At 60.1% G+C, this 14,965-nt stretch overlaps 3 protein-coding genes across 4 annotated transcripts in view; 2 read left to right on the top strand and 1 right to left on the bottom strand.

Moving 5' to 3' along the window:
- The first annotated feature begins 1,536 nt into the window (after positions 1 to 1,536).
- CBX8 (chromobox 8) lies at positions 1,537 to 5,303 on the top strand. 2 transcript variants are annotated; one of them, XM_048323733.1, is made up of 5 exons: positions 1,537 to 1,661; positions 2,017 to 2,060; positions 2,252 to 2,317; positions 2,416 to 2,482; positions 2,646 to 5,303. In XM_048323733.1, exons 1-5 carry the CDS (start codon positions 1,593 to 1,595, stop codon positions 3,468 to 3,470), a joined length of 1,071 nt encoding a protein of 356 aa, XP_048179690.1. In that variant the 5' UTR covers positions 1,537 to 1,592; the 3' UTR covers positions 3,471 to 5,303. The 2 variants fall into 2 exon arrangements, with proteins under 2 accessions (XP_048179690.1, XP_048179689.1); XM_048323732.1 differs by having other exon boundaries at positions 2,392 to 2,482.
- A 1,572-nt stretch (positions 5,304 to 6,875) lies between these two features.
- Positions 6,876 to 14,767, bottom strand: CBX2 (chromobox 2). Its single transcript, XM_048323797.1, has 5 exons — positions 14,665 to 14,767; positions 14,526 to 14,569; positions 13,928 to 13,993; positions 12,310 to 12,379; positions 6,876 to 12,053 (listed from the first exon to the last, which is right to left on the bottom strand). The coding sequence occupies exons 1-5, from the start codon at positions 14,734 to 14,736 to the stop codon at positions 10,707 to 10,709; spliced, it is 1,599 nt and encodes a 532-aa protein (XP_048179754.1). The 5' UTR covers positions 14,737 to 14,767; the 3' UTR covers positions 6,876 to 10,706.
- The window catches only part of RBFOX3 (RNA binding fox-1 homolog 3), a 140,515-nt gene continuing 140,080 nt past the window's right edge, over positions 14,531 to 14,965 (top strand). The window contains exon 1 of the mRNA XM_048323806.1: positions 14,531 to 14,554. The gene's annotated coding sequence lies outside the window, so the exon portion shown is untranslated. The remainder of the gene's footprint in view (positions 14,555 to 14,965) is intronic.

Below are 14,965 nucleotides of genomic sequence, written 5' to 3'. Positions count from 1 at the left end.
GTCCCGCGTGGAGCCGTGGGGTCTAGTTTTCGGCGGTCCCCGCGGGGTCCCAAAGCCCTACCCGTGTCCGCCGTTGGAGCTCCCTGCCCGCCCGGGTGACGCGGCGGCAGGCAGGATCCTCGGGAAGCAGCACTCCTCGGGATGGGAACAACGCCGGTGCCCTCCGGTCTCGGCCCCCCCCGGGCGGCTTCCCCTGCCGGCGAAAGGGAAGGGTCTCGTAGCCCCAGCCCCAGGCCGATGCGGCCGTGGTCTCATTCACTGGAGGGCAGGCGCAGCTAGATTCCCGGGGACACTCCCTCCGTGGGTTTCCCACGCATGAACGTGGCGGCCGCGGAGGCCCGCTGCTCCATGGCTTCGAGGTCCTTAGCGGAGGAGAGACCGACGTGGGGACCAGAGGGGAAGATCCACGAGAGGCTTCGTCTGGTCTCGTCCGTCGTGAACGGGGCCGCAGGAGCCCACTCAGCACCGCGCGTCCCACTCTCGGGGCAGCCCGGAGCGGCGGCGCTGCCCACGGACACGGAAAGCGCTTCACTCCGCGGGACCGGGCTGAAGGGCTGCCCGGCCCTCCCGGAGCCTCCCACCGACGGCGCGGGGGGCGGATTGGGACCCTGCCCAATTGCGAGTGAGAACGGGTCGCGTGGGACCTCCTGTCTCCCAGAGGCTGCACCGGTTTCCCGCGACTCGCACGTGTCTCGTTCTTCCGTGGCCGCCTCGGGGAGAAGGCGATGTCTCCCTACGCGGTGCCGCGGGGCGAGAGGCAGAGCCGGGGAGGGGAGCCGGTGGGAGTACCGGCTGGCAGCCTCCCCGGTACCGGCTGGCAGCCTCGCAGTGCAACCACGTTCCTACGCCAGTTTGCGGGCAGGTAATGCGGGAGATGCACCGAATCCTGCGTGGGGCCGCCTCGCTGGTCCCGGGTCACCTCTCCTCCCCCCTGGGATCGCAGCCGGGGGCTTGCCGGCACAGCGAAACCGGCGGCCACCGTGCCCCATTCTGTCGGTCGTGTCCGCGTCGCCGGGCAGGATTCGCGTTCCCGCAGTGGCAGCGGCGGCGCCGAGCGGCACGCGCGACCGCGTCTGACCGCGGACGGCTCCGCGGGCTCCGCCGGTACCGGGACGGGCGTTTTGTGCGGGAGCGCTTCCACCCCTGACACCGCTCTCTTTGTCCGACCACCGGTAGGCGGGCCGGGCCGCGGAACCCCCCCCCCCCCCAGTCCGCACCGTCCGGGTGCCGCGGAACCTCCCGGCCCGTCCCCGGCGCTGCGAAACCCCATCCCACCCCTTCCCTGTGCCGCGGGGCCCCTTTGTGCTCCGCGCCCCCTCCCGCCCGAGCGGGGCCGTCCCCCCGAGCGGGGCGTGGCCGGGGGGCGTGGCCGGGGCGTGGCCGGGGGGGCGTGTCCCGGGCGGCCCCGCCCCGGCCCATCGGGACGCGGGGCACGTCGGCGGGCGGGGCGCGGCGGGGCCAATGCGGCGCGGGCGGAATATTCCACCCGGCTCCGGCGGCGGGCGGGGGGGGGCGCGGTGACGTCAGCGGGCGGAGTATTATGGTCTGGGCTGCGCCGGGGCCGCCCCTGCGCTGCGAGCGGCCGCGTAAACATGGAGCTCTCGGCCGTCGGGGAGCGCGTCTTCGCGGCCGAGGCCCTGCTCAAGCGCCGCATCCGCAAAGTAGGTGCACCCCCGCCGCCCCCCCGCCGCGCCCCCGGCCCCCCGCACCCCGGCCCCGGCCCGCTGGGGGCGGCCCTGCCTCCCCCCGCCGCGGGGCGGGCTCCGCTCCGCCGCTCCCGCCCTCCGCGCCCCGCGCCTGGGGGGGGGGGGGGCAGTGTTAAATCCGCCCCTGGGGGGGTGTGCGTGTTAAATCCGCGTTATTTTTCATTGTTGCATCCCCCCCACTGCCCCCCCGCCCCCTGTTCCGCTTCCTGCTTGGGGCGTTGCGGGGGGACCTTTGTTGCGGGGCGGTTTGTCGCGGTTTGTCGCGGTTTTCGCTCCACGCATATTTATTTTCCTCGCTTCCCATCCGCAGGGCCGCATGGAATATCTGGTCAAATGGAAGGGCTGGTCGCAGAAGTAAGTCGCCCGTGGGGGCCGCGGGGGGCTGCAGCAGGGGCCAGGGGCATGCTGGCTGCACCCCCTGCTCCCCCTTTGTGCCAGAACGGGAACCAGGGCGCTCCCTTTATGCCCCTATTTTTAATTTTATTTGTCTTGTCCCCTCCTGGCTCCTTATTCTGTTCCCTCTCTCTGTCCTGCCTTCTCCCCAGGTACAGCACTTGGGAACCTGAGGAGAACATCCTGGATGCCCGGCTGCTCGCAGCCTTCGAGGAGAGGTACAAGGCCTTTACTAGCTGTAGCAGTTGTACTTGTAAATATGTTGCTGTCTTGTAGCTATGCTGAATTGAAGCTTTGGTTCTTTTAACACCTCTAGGGAGCGAGAAATGGAGCTTTACGGGCCCAAAAAGCGAGGCCCCAAGCCCAAAACCTTCCTGCTAAAGGTAAGGAGGCCAGAGCCTGCGCGAGAGGGCTGCGTGTCAGAGCAGGGGTCCCTCTCTGGCCCCCTCGGAGGATGCTCCCCTCAAAGGTGGCCTCTTGTAAGTTGTAATTACACAGCCGGATGGCAGGATAATAAAGTCACCGGGTGATTTATCTTCTTTGCAGGCCCAGGCAAAAGCCAAAGCCAAAACCTATGAATTCCGCAGTGACTCTTCCAGGGGGATCCGGGTGCCGTATCCTGGCAGGTCCCCCCAGGAGCTGGGCTCCACGTCCCGGGCTAGGGAAGGACTGAGAAACATAGCCCTGGCCCCCCAGGGCAGCTCCAGCACCAGCACCCCCAAGGGAGACGGCATCCGGGACCGGGTGATCCGCGTGGAAGAGAAACCTGGAGAGACCCCCAAAAAGAGAGGCCCAAAGCCCAGGAAAGAGCTTTACAAGGACCTTGCAGAGACTCTGGATGCCTCCAAGAGGAAACTGGGGGACTCGGGGGACAAGGTGGGGGACTACGTGAAGGTCAGGAAGATGGAGGAGGCGGCGGCGGGGGTGGCCAAGTTTGGCTCGGGACACAGCGTGATCCAGCTGGCCCGGCGGCAGGAGCCCGACCTGCCCGGCGCCCTGCCCGGCCCCAACCGCGCCGAGGCGGGGGCCGAGACCTTCCCCCCGCGCCTCGCCAAGCACCGTGCGGACTTTCTGGACCCCAAGGGGCAGGGGGGGCTGGACCCTGGCGGGCCCAAGCTCCTGCACGGCGCCGTGAGCCCAGGGGCCGTGGGCAGCCTGTACCGTGACGGCGTGGGGGGCCCAGCGGGGCGGCCCTCCCTCATCGCCAGGATCCCCGTCTCCAGGATCCTGGGGGACCCCGAGGAGGAGTCCTGGAGCCCCTCTCTCAACAACCTGGAGAAGGTGGTGGTAACTGATGTGACCTCTAACTTTTTGACCGTCACCATCAAGGAGAGCAGCACGGACCAAGGATTCTTTAAGGAGAAGCGATGAGTTTGGTGGAGGTGGTGCTGGGGTTTTCTTCAGTCAGATCCAGACAAAAGCTTGGTAGAGCTTGGTGGGCCTCTCTCTTTTTTTTTTTTTTATGCTCCTTTTTTTTTTTTTCTTTTAAATTTTTTTTTTCTTTTTTTTTTTTTTTCTTTTCTTTTTGGTCCTGGAGAGAATTTAGAAACTGTCCTAAATTCATTAACTCATTCTTTTGTTTTGTTTTTTTTTCACGTCTTACATTTCGTTGGAAAGATTATCTCTAGAGTTATATTTTCTATTAGATGTAAATATGTTATTTAAGAAAAAATGCTTATATATATATCTATATATATATATTTCAACTCTGAGTTGTTTTATTTAAATGGAGACAACAGTGACTGCTCAGTTGCTCCTAGAAAGGACAATAAAACTGAGAACTAACGAGTTCACGCATCTGCCGCAGGAGCCGGTGTACATAACAGTGTTCATAGCTAAGTATGTGCTGGGTTTTTTTAACTATTATTTTTCATATGATGCTATGGATGGTGGAGGGGGACGTGTTGCTCCCTCGGAGGGCGAAGTGCCCAGATTTCTTGATTGTGATTTAAGGTGTTGCTTGTACAATCAAGTGTGCTGTGTCCAGAACTGTTGCCCTTGACAGTTGACGTGAGCACTTGAATTCACAGTGTTGTTGGGGATGGGGTGTTTCCAGTCTAACAAAAAAAGTCATGTTGCTACAAAGTCGGGGCGGGGAAAAGCAGAAATCCATAAAAAGGCTAAAAGTGTTGGAGTATTAACTTGAATTCCCTTTTCTTGCGGAGGAGAGGAGGTTTGTGTGTGTAAGGTTCCTGAGGGGTGATACTGAAATGCACTTTAATAGAGTTGTTGTAGCAGTTGTGGGAGATGGGACTGAGCTGAGTATATCTGTTTTCATTTTGTCTGGTCGCTTGATTCTGTTCCCCCACCCACTAAAAACAAAAAAAACCCCAACAAAACCCCCCTCTGTTTACATTCCTGAAATGCCAGAGAGGTTGGGGAGGGAGCATCTCACTGCCCATATTTAGTTAGTTTATTCTGCTATAGAAAGTGGATTATTATTATTATTTTTATTCCCAATCACAGTTCACTTCAGACTTGTTGGAAGACTCCTGATAAAGTGTTTTGTAATATCCATATCCCTGACAAATCCCAGGGTCATCTTTATGCATTCAGAGACAATAAATATTTCCCTTTCCTTGCACTGGTTAAACAATAGCCAAGAGGCAAAATACTCCCGTGCGGAGCAGCCCCGCCGACTTGGGTGGATTTTGTGCTGGACTGGCCTGTGGGATTCCTCCCAGGGCTGGGATCTGGAGCTGAGATTCCTCCCTGGCTGGGGCAGGGAGGGTCTCGGGGCTCTGGACTTTCCCCGCTGGTTGGGGGGCTGGGGGTGCAGCTCCCGCTCCACTGCTCCCCCAGCTCGGCCACAGCTGGACCCGGGGAGGGACCCTCGGCCTGGGTGTGGCTTGGCTGAGGTGGAGCAGGTGGCCCTGTCCTCGAGCCTTGCTCTGGCCATCAGTCGGATGGGAAGCACAAGCCTGGCAGTGCCTGAGGGCTGGGACTGAGCCAGGGCCCCTGGTCCCTGAGCTCCTGAAGGCCCCTGGCTCAGGGAGCTCGCATCGGGTGAGGGAAGGGGCTGGGCAAGGGGCATCTCTGTGCTGCAGGGCCCATTGGTGGCTTCACCTTGCCCAGTTCCCTTCCCCAGCCTTTTGGGACCCATGAGGTGCCTGGCAGGATGCTGGATTGGCTGTGCAAAGGGAGCCATCGTGTCTGACAGTTCCCAGTTTGATTTTCCTTTTTTCTTTTTTTCTTTTCTTTTTTTTTTTAAAAGGCATATTTTGTAAAATTGAGATTTTTAACTTGGTTTGTACGAAGAGCTGATGTGCTGGTTCCGGTGCTGACATGGGACGCGGGTGTTGTTGGAGGATGAGGAGGGGGTTGAGCTGTTTGTGCTCCTGCTGCTGCCAAGGCTGGAGGATCCTTCCCTTTGCAAAGAGCCTGGAGCCGCTCCTGCCCCGTCGGGGCTTGGCTCCAGCCCCGTGTCCGTGTGTCCCGACACACACCTGGAGCAAACCGTACCTGTGGGTGTATCTGTGTGTCTGTACATAGCGACGTGTACCCTGCGTGTGTGTGCGTGTGCGGGTGTGTGTGTGTGGATTATTTAAATCTAAGACTTGTACAAAAACGATTTGGCTAAATCTCAGTCTCAGAAGTGAAGCTTAACTACGTGTCTTCTGCCAGCCGTGAATGTCCACATGAGACCTGCTTTTTATGTCAGTTTAAATATATACTTTGTAAATAGAAACGTGTCTGGCTTCCCTTTGTGGCCCTGGGGTGCCTGGGAGCATCGTGGGGTGTGCGGTGGGTGGGGGGCCCTGCAGCCCCTTCCCTCCCGACAGCCACGGCCGTGCGGGGCTGGGGCCGGGACCCGACGGGGCGGGGGGAGGCGGAGGCTCCCCGGACGCAGATGTCGCCAGTCTGGGCGCCCCCCCGGGGGTCCTGTGGTGCCCGGAGGGGGCGGTGGCGGCCGCTGTGAGCCGCTCCGGTCCAAGGAACGATGCGCCGGGGCCGCCGCTACGACGACGCCCCGGTACCGGGCCGGGCCCCGGCGCTGCCCCGGCCCGCGGCGCTCCGCCCTTCCGAGGGGGCGCGGGTCGGGGCGCGGCGGCCCCTGCCCGTCGAGCCCGGCCTTTGTGTGCAGACCCGTCCCGGCCGCATAGGCGGGGGTGGGGGGCTTAATGGGTTTTTTAAACCGTGTCCTCATTAACCTCCTTTTTCTGCTCGGGCGGGTGGGGCGCGGACCCCGCGCCGCGGGAGCTGCCAGCGCCGGGAGGAGCGGGAGGAAGGGCCGCACAATGGCGCCTTTCTCCCCCGGCCCGGCGGGGGGGGCCCGTTCACACGGGCCGCGGGGCCCCGCGGGCGGCCGGGGGTGGGGCCGGGCCGGGGGCGTTGGGCTGGCGGGGCTCAGCTCCCGCCCGACGGCAGCGCCGACGGCAGCGCCGGGGGCCGCCGCCCGCGCCCTTCCGCGGCCGCGCAGCGCCCTCCGCAGGCCAGGCCGGCCCCGCGCGGCTCCGGGCCCGTCCCCGTTCCGGTCCCGGTGCCGCAGGTGCGGGCGGAGGCACCTGAGCTCCGCCCGCGGTGCAGGCGCAGCTCCAACCGCGGCGGAGCCCGGGGCCGGGTGGGGCTGCGTCCGGCACGGAGCCCCGGAGGGAAAGCGGTGGGGTTTCCCCGCTCCGGTTCCCCGGCTCCAGTTCCAGCCTCGCACATCCCCGTCCCGGGGCCCCGCCGCATCCCGGGGCGGGAATACGGTGCCCCGGAGAGGGGGCGGCCCCAGGCGGTGCTGGGGGTAGGGAGGGGGACGGGAGCGCTCCCGGAGCACGGACCACACGAGGCTGAAAAGTTTAAAAAAATATTTATTGATATGCTAAAAAAGAACAGTGGAAAAGTCATACAAAAACCCCCACCCGACGCAACCATTTCCTAGTGTTTTCCTGCAAATAAATTAAAAGCAGCCTAGAGCTGGGGGGCTACACTAGCGTTAGTGTCCAGGAACACTGGAAAACTGCGCAAGGAACGCGAGCGAGGGGCCGGGAAGGACCGGGACGCTGCGTGGGGAGCTGGTCCTTCTCCCATAACACTCATGCTTTCCCAGGGCAATAACATCTCCGACTTTTGTTCTCAGAAAATAACAGCAAACAAACAGCTGCAGTTTAAAGCAATTATAAGTGTCATACAGGACCGATTTGGCTCTCTCTTTAATTAAAATGTACAAATCAGAGCAGTGACTGGCACAAGTTACAAGAACAATTGTTTGTTTTCACCTATCTCAAATTTCTGTCAGTAAAACCTTTCTCCTGGCTCTGGAGCCCTTCACACACAGCTCAGAAACTCAACACAAACCAAACCTCTAAACTATCTCCATCCCTCCGTGTACTCCTGGATTTTTTTGGTACAAAATATATATATAAAAATAGACTCAGTTTCTCAGGAAGATGGCTGAATCGGCCACCTCTTCCAGTCCAATGGAAAACAACAAGGATGCTTAACCAGATTACGCCTGGGGAAAATATCCATTCACTATACAAATACCGCAGGACTTTTCACATCGGAAACGCCTTAGAAAATGACAAGTGACAAACCTTTAATTGCCTGTCTGACACCCGGCTGAATATGCCAACCCATAGCAGCAAACTCAAAAGAAAAAGGAATAAAAAAAGGTAGAACGTGAATCCTAGTGGTACACAGCCAGGGTCTGCACCAACCAGGGGTCTTCCAACCCCTGTCCAAAGATTCCAGTCAATTACTCACAGAATGTGTCTTTGGGAGGCAAACCCCAGCAGGAACCGTGCACTCAAATCCCCCAGCGCTGCTGGGAGAGCCGAGATTCTGGAACACCAAGTGAGAAAGGGGCTGGGGAAGAAATTCAAGGTGAGATGGCCAGAAAAAAATCCTGGATTATCATTTTCACCATCGTTAGACCTTTGGAATTGAACCCGCTGGTGAGCAAAAGGCACAATAGCAAGTGGTGACAGCAGAGTCCTGTGCTGCTGGAGGGGACATGCCTGGAAGGGTGGGTGATGGAGGGAGCTGCCCAGTGTTGGGATACATGTCCCCTCTGCCCAAGCAGGAGGCAGGAGCCAGGCTCCGCATGGAGAAACCTGCAGGAGCTTAGACAGTGGCTCAGGAGGGAGCAGCCGGCTCGGAGCCAGTGTGCAGCAGCCCTTCACCTGCTGTCACAGCTCATCTCCTGCCGCCACCCTCTGGGCCTGGCCCCTTCTTGGAGTGTCTTCAGATGTTCTTCTCCCCCTTGGAGAAACCAATCCACACATCCTATTGCTGCAGGCAAGAGTATCCCTGCAAGGCCAGCTTCCCCTCTGTGGGCATCGCTCAGCAGGGCTCTGCATGACAGCTGCGTGTCCCACCGGGGACCAGGACACCTCTCCCATCAGTGTCACCGTGCCCCCAAGACCCTGTGACCACCCTGCTTTGCATAGGCACAAACCTGTGGAGGGACCGCTGTCACAGACTAGGCTGAGATAAGGACGGTCCAAAAGGCACATCGTCGATCAGTTTGGGTTTGGAAAGGCCAAGTAGCAAACATTTGGTGTGTGGGTGAGAGCATCACCCCCATGCTCCCAGATTCCTTGATTCTTCTCCCAAAGCTCTCGTACCCCCAGCACAAGAGCACAGCACAGAGCATGCCCGGGGCACTGGTTTCTGCTGACACAGGCCAGTGCTTCCTTGGAGCTCGTTTGGCAAAGTTACAGTAGAAGGTAAACTGCACAGACTGGGACATTTTGGCATCACCTGAGAATGATCCCACTGCCAGCCAGCGGCAGCAGCCGTGACCATGGGGGGCTGCCGCATCAGGGGGGTCAGAAGTACGTGTACCCCCAGTTTGGTCAGGATCCACACTCCTGTGTATGAAGACACTGTGAGTGGCCCTGCCTGTGGCTAAGGGAAATGCCTACCCTGGTGCCAGGTCAGTCACCTGGTGGCCCCCTACACAGTGGCCTGCTGGAGGGGCCCACCAGCAGAGCGACATCTGAACCACCCGGGGGAGTGGGCAGCCGCCAGCTGTTCATCACCTCTGAGAAAAAGACTCAGCATCAACAGAACTAAAATGACCTCGAATGCTACTAAACTCTGCCTGAACTGCTGCTAATTTTGGCTTGTAGGAGAAATCTGCAGTAGGGAAAATGCTGCAGTGAAAAAGCCATTATTGGGTGCAATTACAAGCCAAAAGGAGCACCCCAGCTGCTGGGACGGCCAGGGGAAGGTGAACAGCTGCTCAGGTGCTCTGGTTCCTTGGGGAACAGCAGCCTGAGGTACCCACTGGCCTTAGCCCTTCTCCCTCTCCTCTCCTTTCCTTTCCCACCACTCCAGACCACCTGTGCGGTGGCCTCGACCAGCTTCTGAGCATTCTGGAGAAAACCATGGATGATCAGCGTGAGTCTAACCCAGGGAGCAGCCAAGGCTGATTCGGCCGTTCAGTGGTGAGGAGGGCTCAGCCAAACTGCGGCACTGACCTCACAGACACCCGGCAGTCCCAGCACCGAACTACCTGCTGCTGGAAGGGTTCACACGTTCTGCCCAGCGCCGAGCTCTCGGTTGCAGCGTGGCTTTGGGACATCCTGTTCATGTAGTGCACGATGGAGCTCTGCCAGCTGATGGCCTGGCTGGGGCTCACCGAGCCGCTCTTCATCATGTTGGGCAGGTTTTCCACGTTCTGCAAGGCTTAAAAAATATACCCCAGCTCAGTCCCTAGGAGTGCCTGGAACCTGCTGAGCGGGAGGTGGAGATGCTGGCAATGCCAGGATGAGGCAGAGGAGCGGCGTGTGGGCTCCCTGGGCTGCCCAGAAATTCACGTTCCTCTGAAGTCAAGCCACTGCAGAGAAGCTGGTGGATCTTGCTGGCTCTCAAGGCAGGACTTTCCTCCAGCAGGAAGGAGACACCCTCCAATAAAAGCACCTCTGCCACCTGTTCTGTTAGTGGCATCCAGGACCTACCCTATCTTAGACTGGGGTTATTCCCCTCCCTCATGAAAAAAAAATAAATTCCTTAAGAAAAAATGTAAACAATATTTCCCTATCAGCTGGAAACCCCAAGAGAAACGTTGTGGGTTTCCCATCATTGGAAATGACCTCGCCCAGGGGGGTGGCTGGGCTGAGCGTACCCTGAAAAACCCCCGAATGCACCTGCCCCCCCACAGCCTCAAGGGCTGGGAGCAGCAGCTGCCTCATTTGGATTGACTTGCAGTTCCCCATGGCTCATAGACAGATCCACAGGAAGCCCAGAAGAGAATCTCCTGGTCCTCTCCCAGGTATAAGACTGTCCCATGGCAGCTCCGCACCTCCCCAAGGCCAGCAAGCTGCAGACCTTGGCATCTGCTGTTTCAAAGCAAAGAGACCTACGTGCAGTGAAGCCTGGCTCAAAACTGGCCAGCCTGACACTCCTGGCAGCACCAGTGCCCCCGCTCACAGAGAATGGCATCGACCACCCTCACATGGGGCACGGCTCCAGAAGAGGATGGAGAGGAGCCAGGACCCGCTGGCAGTTTGGAGCAGGTTTCACTGCGTATTTGTCCAGCCTTTCCAGACACAAGTTCCAGCAGGTCTCATGAGGTCTCCACGTTCACTTGAAGAAAAAAAAACCTGATGGAAGAGCTGGGCAAAGGTGAGGGTGAGGCTGAAGGACCCTCTCCCTCCTCTCATGCTCCTGGGCTCAGTACTGCCGCAGGTTGAAAAACCCGACGCTGGTGGGGGACTCCTTGACTGTCACTGTGATCAGGTTAGCGGTAACATCGGTGACAAAGACGTGCTCAATCAGGCTGCGGGTGGGTTTCCAGTCCTGGCTGGTCTGGATGGAGACAGACATGTTCTGACCCGCAGCTGGGAGGGAAGCTGAATCCCGGTCCGAATCCGAGCTGGTGTCCTCGCCTGTGCTCACTTCAGACAGGGCGGCTGGTTTGCGGCTCTCTGTGGCCGCACGTCCCTCTTGAGCACCAGCTGAGCCACCTTTGGCCAAGTCCCTGTCACCTGCCCGGTGTGCCTGCTTCTTGCTCTTGCCGCCGTCCCCCCCTGGGAGCGTCCCAGCACTGGCAGCGTTCAGCCCAGCCCCCACCGCGCCGCCCTTGGCACCGCCGGCACCCGCAGTGGCCGTGCTGCCACCAGAGCCCTTGGCCAGGGAGCCGCAGAGGTGCCGGGGGAGGCTGCTCCCGCTGGCCACGCTCGGCCCGTTTTTGACACTCTGCAGGTTCAGAGCCTGGAGGTTCAGCTCCTGGCTGGAGGCTGGCTGGATGCCGGCCCCAGACGAGCTTGACGGCGTCTTGCTGCCGTTGGGCAGCGTTTGGCCTCCCGCAGCAAACGCCGATTTCTGGTCCCCTCCGGCGCTGCTGCCAGGAGCCTTTGCAGTTTTGGGTGCCTGTACGTTCAGCCCCAGATCCCCAGAGCCTTTCTGGCTCCTTATTTTCAAGTCCAGCCCTAAGCTGCCCTTACTGGCTGCCTGTGCCTTCAGCGCCAGCCTGCCCAGCGCCGAGCTCTCGGCTGCAGTGTGGCTTTGGGACATCCTGTTCATGTAGTGCACGATGGAGCTCTGCCAGCTGATGGCCTGGCTGGGGCTCGCCGAGCCGCTCTTCATGTTGGGCAGGTTTTCCACTGATGACCCCCCCGAACTGAGCCCAGCCAAGGTGCCCGGTGGATCCTTCAGCACAGCCATACCTGAGCCCTGCATGCTGTGCTGGGGCTGCAGCTTCCCCACCAGCTTGGCACTGCCCCCCACCTCCTTCCGGGACGTTTTCAGCACCTTTGTCAGGTTCACGGTCCTTCGAGCTGCTTTCTGCTCTGGGGGAAGAGGTTTCCGCCCACGCTTCTTCCTGGAAGTGTCTTTCATGTCGGGCTTGGCCACCAGGATCTGAGCTTTCTTCTGTGGCACCGGGTGCGTCTCTCTGCTGCGAGGACCTCTCTTTGCTTCCAGATCACTTTCATCCTCTTCATCGGAGGAGGAGGAGGAAGAGGAGGATGTGGAAGAAGAGGAGCTACTTGACTTAGTTTTCGCAGGCATCTCTGGTTCCTGCAAAGCAACAGAGACAGGGAGAGTTAACAGCAATGACCAAGGAATGGTTACGGGCACTGCAAACCCTTCAGGGCAGCCTGGCCGGGGCCTCAGACACACACAGGTTCTTTCTCCGTGTAGCTGATCTTCAGGGATCCCTTAGCTGATGTGAGGAGCTGTGTGCTTGAGGCCACCCCCACGCCCAGTGCCCTCCAAGGCCAGAGCCCTTCCCGTGCTGCCACAGCTGTGGGTTCCAATCACTGCTGGGACTCACCACGTGTTTCCTGGGCCTGCCCCGCGGCCGCTTGCCCCTCTTCCGATTCTGCACTTCTTTTTCGTGTTCCCTGGAGAAAACAAGGATTAAGGACAAGGTTTACAGGGAAGAAAAAAATCTGGGGGAACTGAGGCAGCCGGGTAGGGACCGGAGAGCATCCCTGTCTGCATCAGCAACATCCCTGCAGCTTCCAGCAGCCAGTGATGGACCACATGGTGTTACTCATCCTAGATCTGTGCCTTTTCCAATTCCCAGTGAGCTTTGCCATTTTTCTGGCACAAGGGGATCAGGCGAAGGGAAGGATCTGTCCTGGCCCTGCTAAGCCTTGCTTTGGTTATGCCCCTGCAGTGCTGAGCTTCCATGCTGAGTGTGGGAAAAGCAAACGCATTCCCTGGAAGCTCAGTGAGTCCTCTCCTTTGCTGGACTCCTTCCACCTCTCCTGCACCTCCTGGTCTGGCCATGGTGGCCCAGCTGGAGGCTGGGGTACAGGGATGGTTCAGGTCACTGTACTTGCTTCCTAGTTCTGTTTAAATGGGATGGTGTTAAGATGTAACACATCCAGCTGATTAAACACCATCCTGTCTGCACTCAACACCAGATCCTATTCTTGAAAAAATGGATCCAGAAACCAGTTATAATTGAATCCTCTAATAAACTTTAATGATTTTAATTTTTATGAAGTCAAAATACTTGGCAGCACTATGTCTGCCATAGCCAGCTGGCTACTCCTCTGCTCCACGTGTGATTCCTGGGATGCAACGGCTGTGGAAGGATTGCTGTTCTCAGCCCGGCTCCGGGCAGGAACCATGGGCCTGACTGAGGAAAGACACCATTTTGTTCTGCCATCCAGGCTGTTCAGCCTGGAGAAGGCTCTAAGGAGACTTCAGAGCACCTTCCAGTACTTAAAGAGGCTCCAAGAGAGCTGGAGAGGGACTTTGAGCAAGGGCCTGGAATGACAGGACACAGGGAATGGCTTCCAGCTTCCTGAGGGCAGGGTTAGATGGGGTACTAAGAAGAGATTCTTCCCTGTGAGGGTGGGGAGGCCCTGGCACAGGGTGCCCAGAGAAGCTGCAGCTGCCCTATCCACAGTAATGTCCAAGGCCAGGTTGGACAGGACTTGGAGCAACCTGGTCTAGTGGAAATGATGGGGTGGATTGGGAAGAGCTTTAAGATCCTTCCCAATCCAAACCATTCTCTATGATTTTCTCCCAGATATTATTTCTCTCACCCTCCCAGAGCTTCACCCTCCAGACGTTTGCTTTAATGCCTCATAAGCCCAGGCACCACCTCCCCCCAGGGGTTGCTCACCCCCCAAGCACAGCCAAGGCCCCAGAGCGCTGGATGGGGACCTCGAGCCCCAGGTCTGTGCCGGGCGCTGCCACATTCCCCGGGCGCACCCAGAGCACAACTGGGCCATAAACCCTCGGTGTTTGTCTGGCCAGGGCAGAGCTTTTCCAGGTAGACCTGGACCGTGACTCCAGGGACAAACAAAAGGGCCTGGCCACAAAGGGCCCCGCCAGCTCCAGGCTGTTGTTTCCAACAACTTCCACCACACGTGCAGCCAATTAGAAGTTAATTGACTTTACAGTTTGCTTAGAAATATTTAGAGTTTGCTCACTTCTTTTGGAAAGCCAGGAGCAGCCGGGGGTCCAGGATGTTCTCCTCAGGCTCCCAGCTGTTGTGCCTGCAACAGAGGACATGGACTGGGTGAGAGTGGGGGGCCGGGCCCCCCCCCGCCGCTCCGGCACCGCCGCGGCACCGGGGGGTTCACCCAAGGACAACCGGGCCTGGCACGGACCGGGGCATGCCCGTACCGGGGGCCGGCACAGCCGGGGGGTGGGCAGGGGAGAGAGGCCGGGGGAGGGAGATCGGGAAGGGGGCGGCCACGCCGCCGCGGGGCGAGGCGAGCCCCGCGCATCCCGGGGGAGCTCCGGTTTCAGCAGAGCGGGCGAGGGGCGCGGGGCCGGCACAGACGGGGGGGTTGCGGCGACTCCAGGGGGGATTGGACCGACCCGGGGGGGAGCGGAGCCCCACGCGGTGGCGGGGAGGGCCCGGCCGCGGCCGCGCTTATTTGTAAACAAAAGGAGCGGCACGACCCAAACAAAAGCGGCCGGGCGGGCGGTACCCGCGCCCCGCACCGCAGCCCGCTCCGCACCGCGTGGTTCCGCGATCCGCGCAGCCCTGCACCGCACCGCGCCCCGCACCGCCCCGCTCACTTGGAGGACCAGCCTCGCCACTTGACCAGGTACTCCAGCTTGCCCTGCGGAGAGAGACGGGGAGAGAGGCGCGTTAGCGGCGGCGGGGGGTGCGGAGGGGTGCGGGGAGGGCGGGGGGTGCGGGGGCGGCGGGTCCCACCTTGCGGAGCCGCTTGCTGAGGATGCACTCGGCGGCGAAGACCTGCTCTCCCACGCTGCTCAGCTCCTCCATGGCCCCGGCCGCGCGCACACCCCCGCGCACTCACACACAAGGGGAGCCCCCGGGCGCGCCCCCGACGGCGGCCGCGCGCGCTCCCACCCCCCCCCCCCCCCCCCAGATCCACGCGCGCCCCCCGGCACAATACGGCGGAGGGGCGGGGGGGGTCCCCAAATTCCCCGCCGGCCAATGGGGAGCAGGGGGCGGGGCGATCCGGCGCGGGGGGTGGGGGGAGGCATTGTCT

The sequence above is a fragment of the Corvus hawaiiensis genome, chromosome 19, assembly GCF_020740725.1.
Source record: "Corvus hawaiiensis isolate bCorHaw1 chromosome 19, bCorHaw1.pri.cur, whole genome shotgun sequence".
Classification (NCBI taxonomy): Eukaryota; Metazoa; Chordata; class Aves; order Passeriformes; family Corvidae; genus Corvus; species Corvus hawaiiensis.
Note: the sequence above shows the minus strand (reverse complement) of the source record. Positions and strands in the feature narration are given on the sequence as shown.

Coding starts and splice junctions, on each gene's coding strand:
- CBX8 (XM_048323732.1), top strand. CDS start 1,593: ATGGAGCTCTCGGCCGTCGGGGAGCGCGTCTTCGCGGCCGAGGCCCTG. Junction 2,318..2,391: donor CTCGCAGCCTTCGAGGAGAG/GTACAAGGCCTT, acceptor GCTGAATTGAAG/CTTTGGTTCTTTTAACACCT. Junction 2,483..2,645: donor CCAAAACCTTCCTGCTAAAG/GTAAGGAGGCCA, acceptor TCTTCTTTGCAG/GCCCAGGCAAAAGCCAAAGC.
- CBX2 (XM_048323797.1), bottom strand. CDS start 14,736: ATGGAGGAGCTGAGCAGCGTGGGAGAGCAGGTCTTCGCCGCCGAGTGC. Junction 12,380..13,927: donor CTCCTGGCTTTCCAAAAGAA/GTGAGCAAACTC, acceptor TGTTTTCTCCAG/GGAACACGAAAAAGAAGTGC. Junction 12,054..12,309: donor GCAGGCCCAGGAAACACGTG/GTGAGTCCCAGC, acceptor GTTGCTTTGCAG/GAACCAGAGATGCCTGCGAA.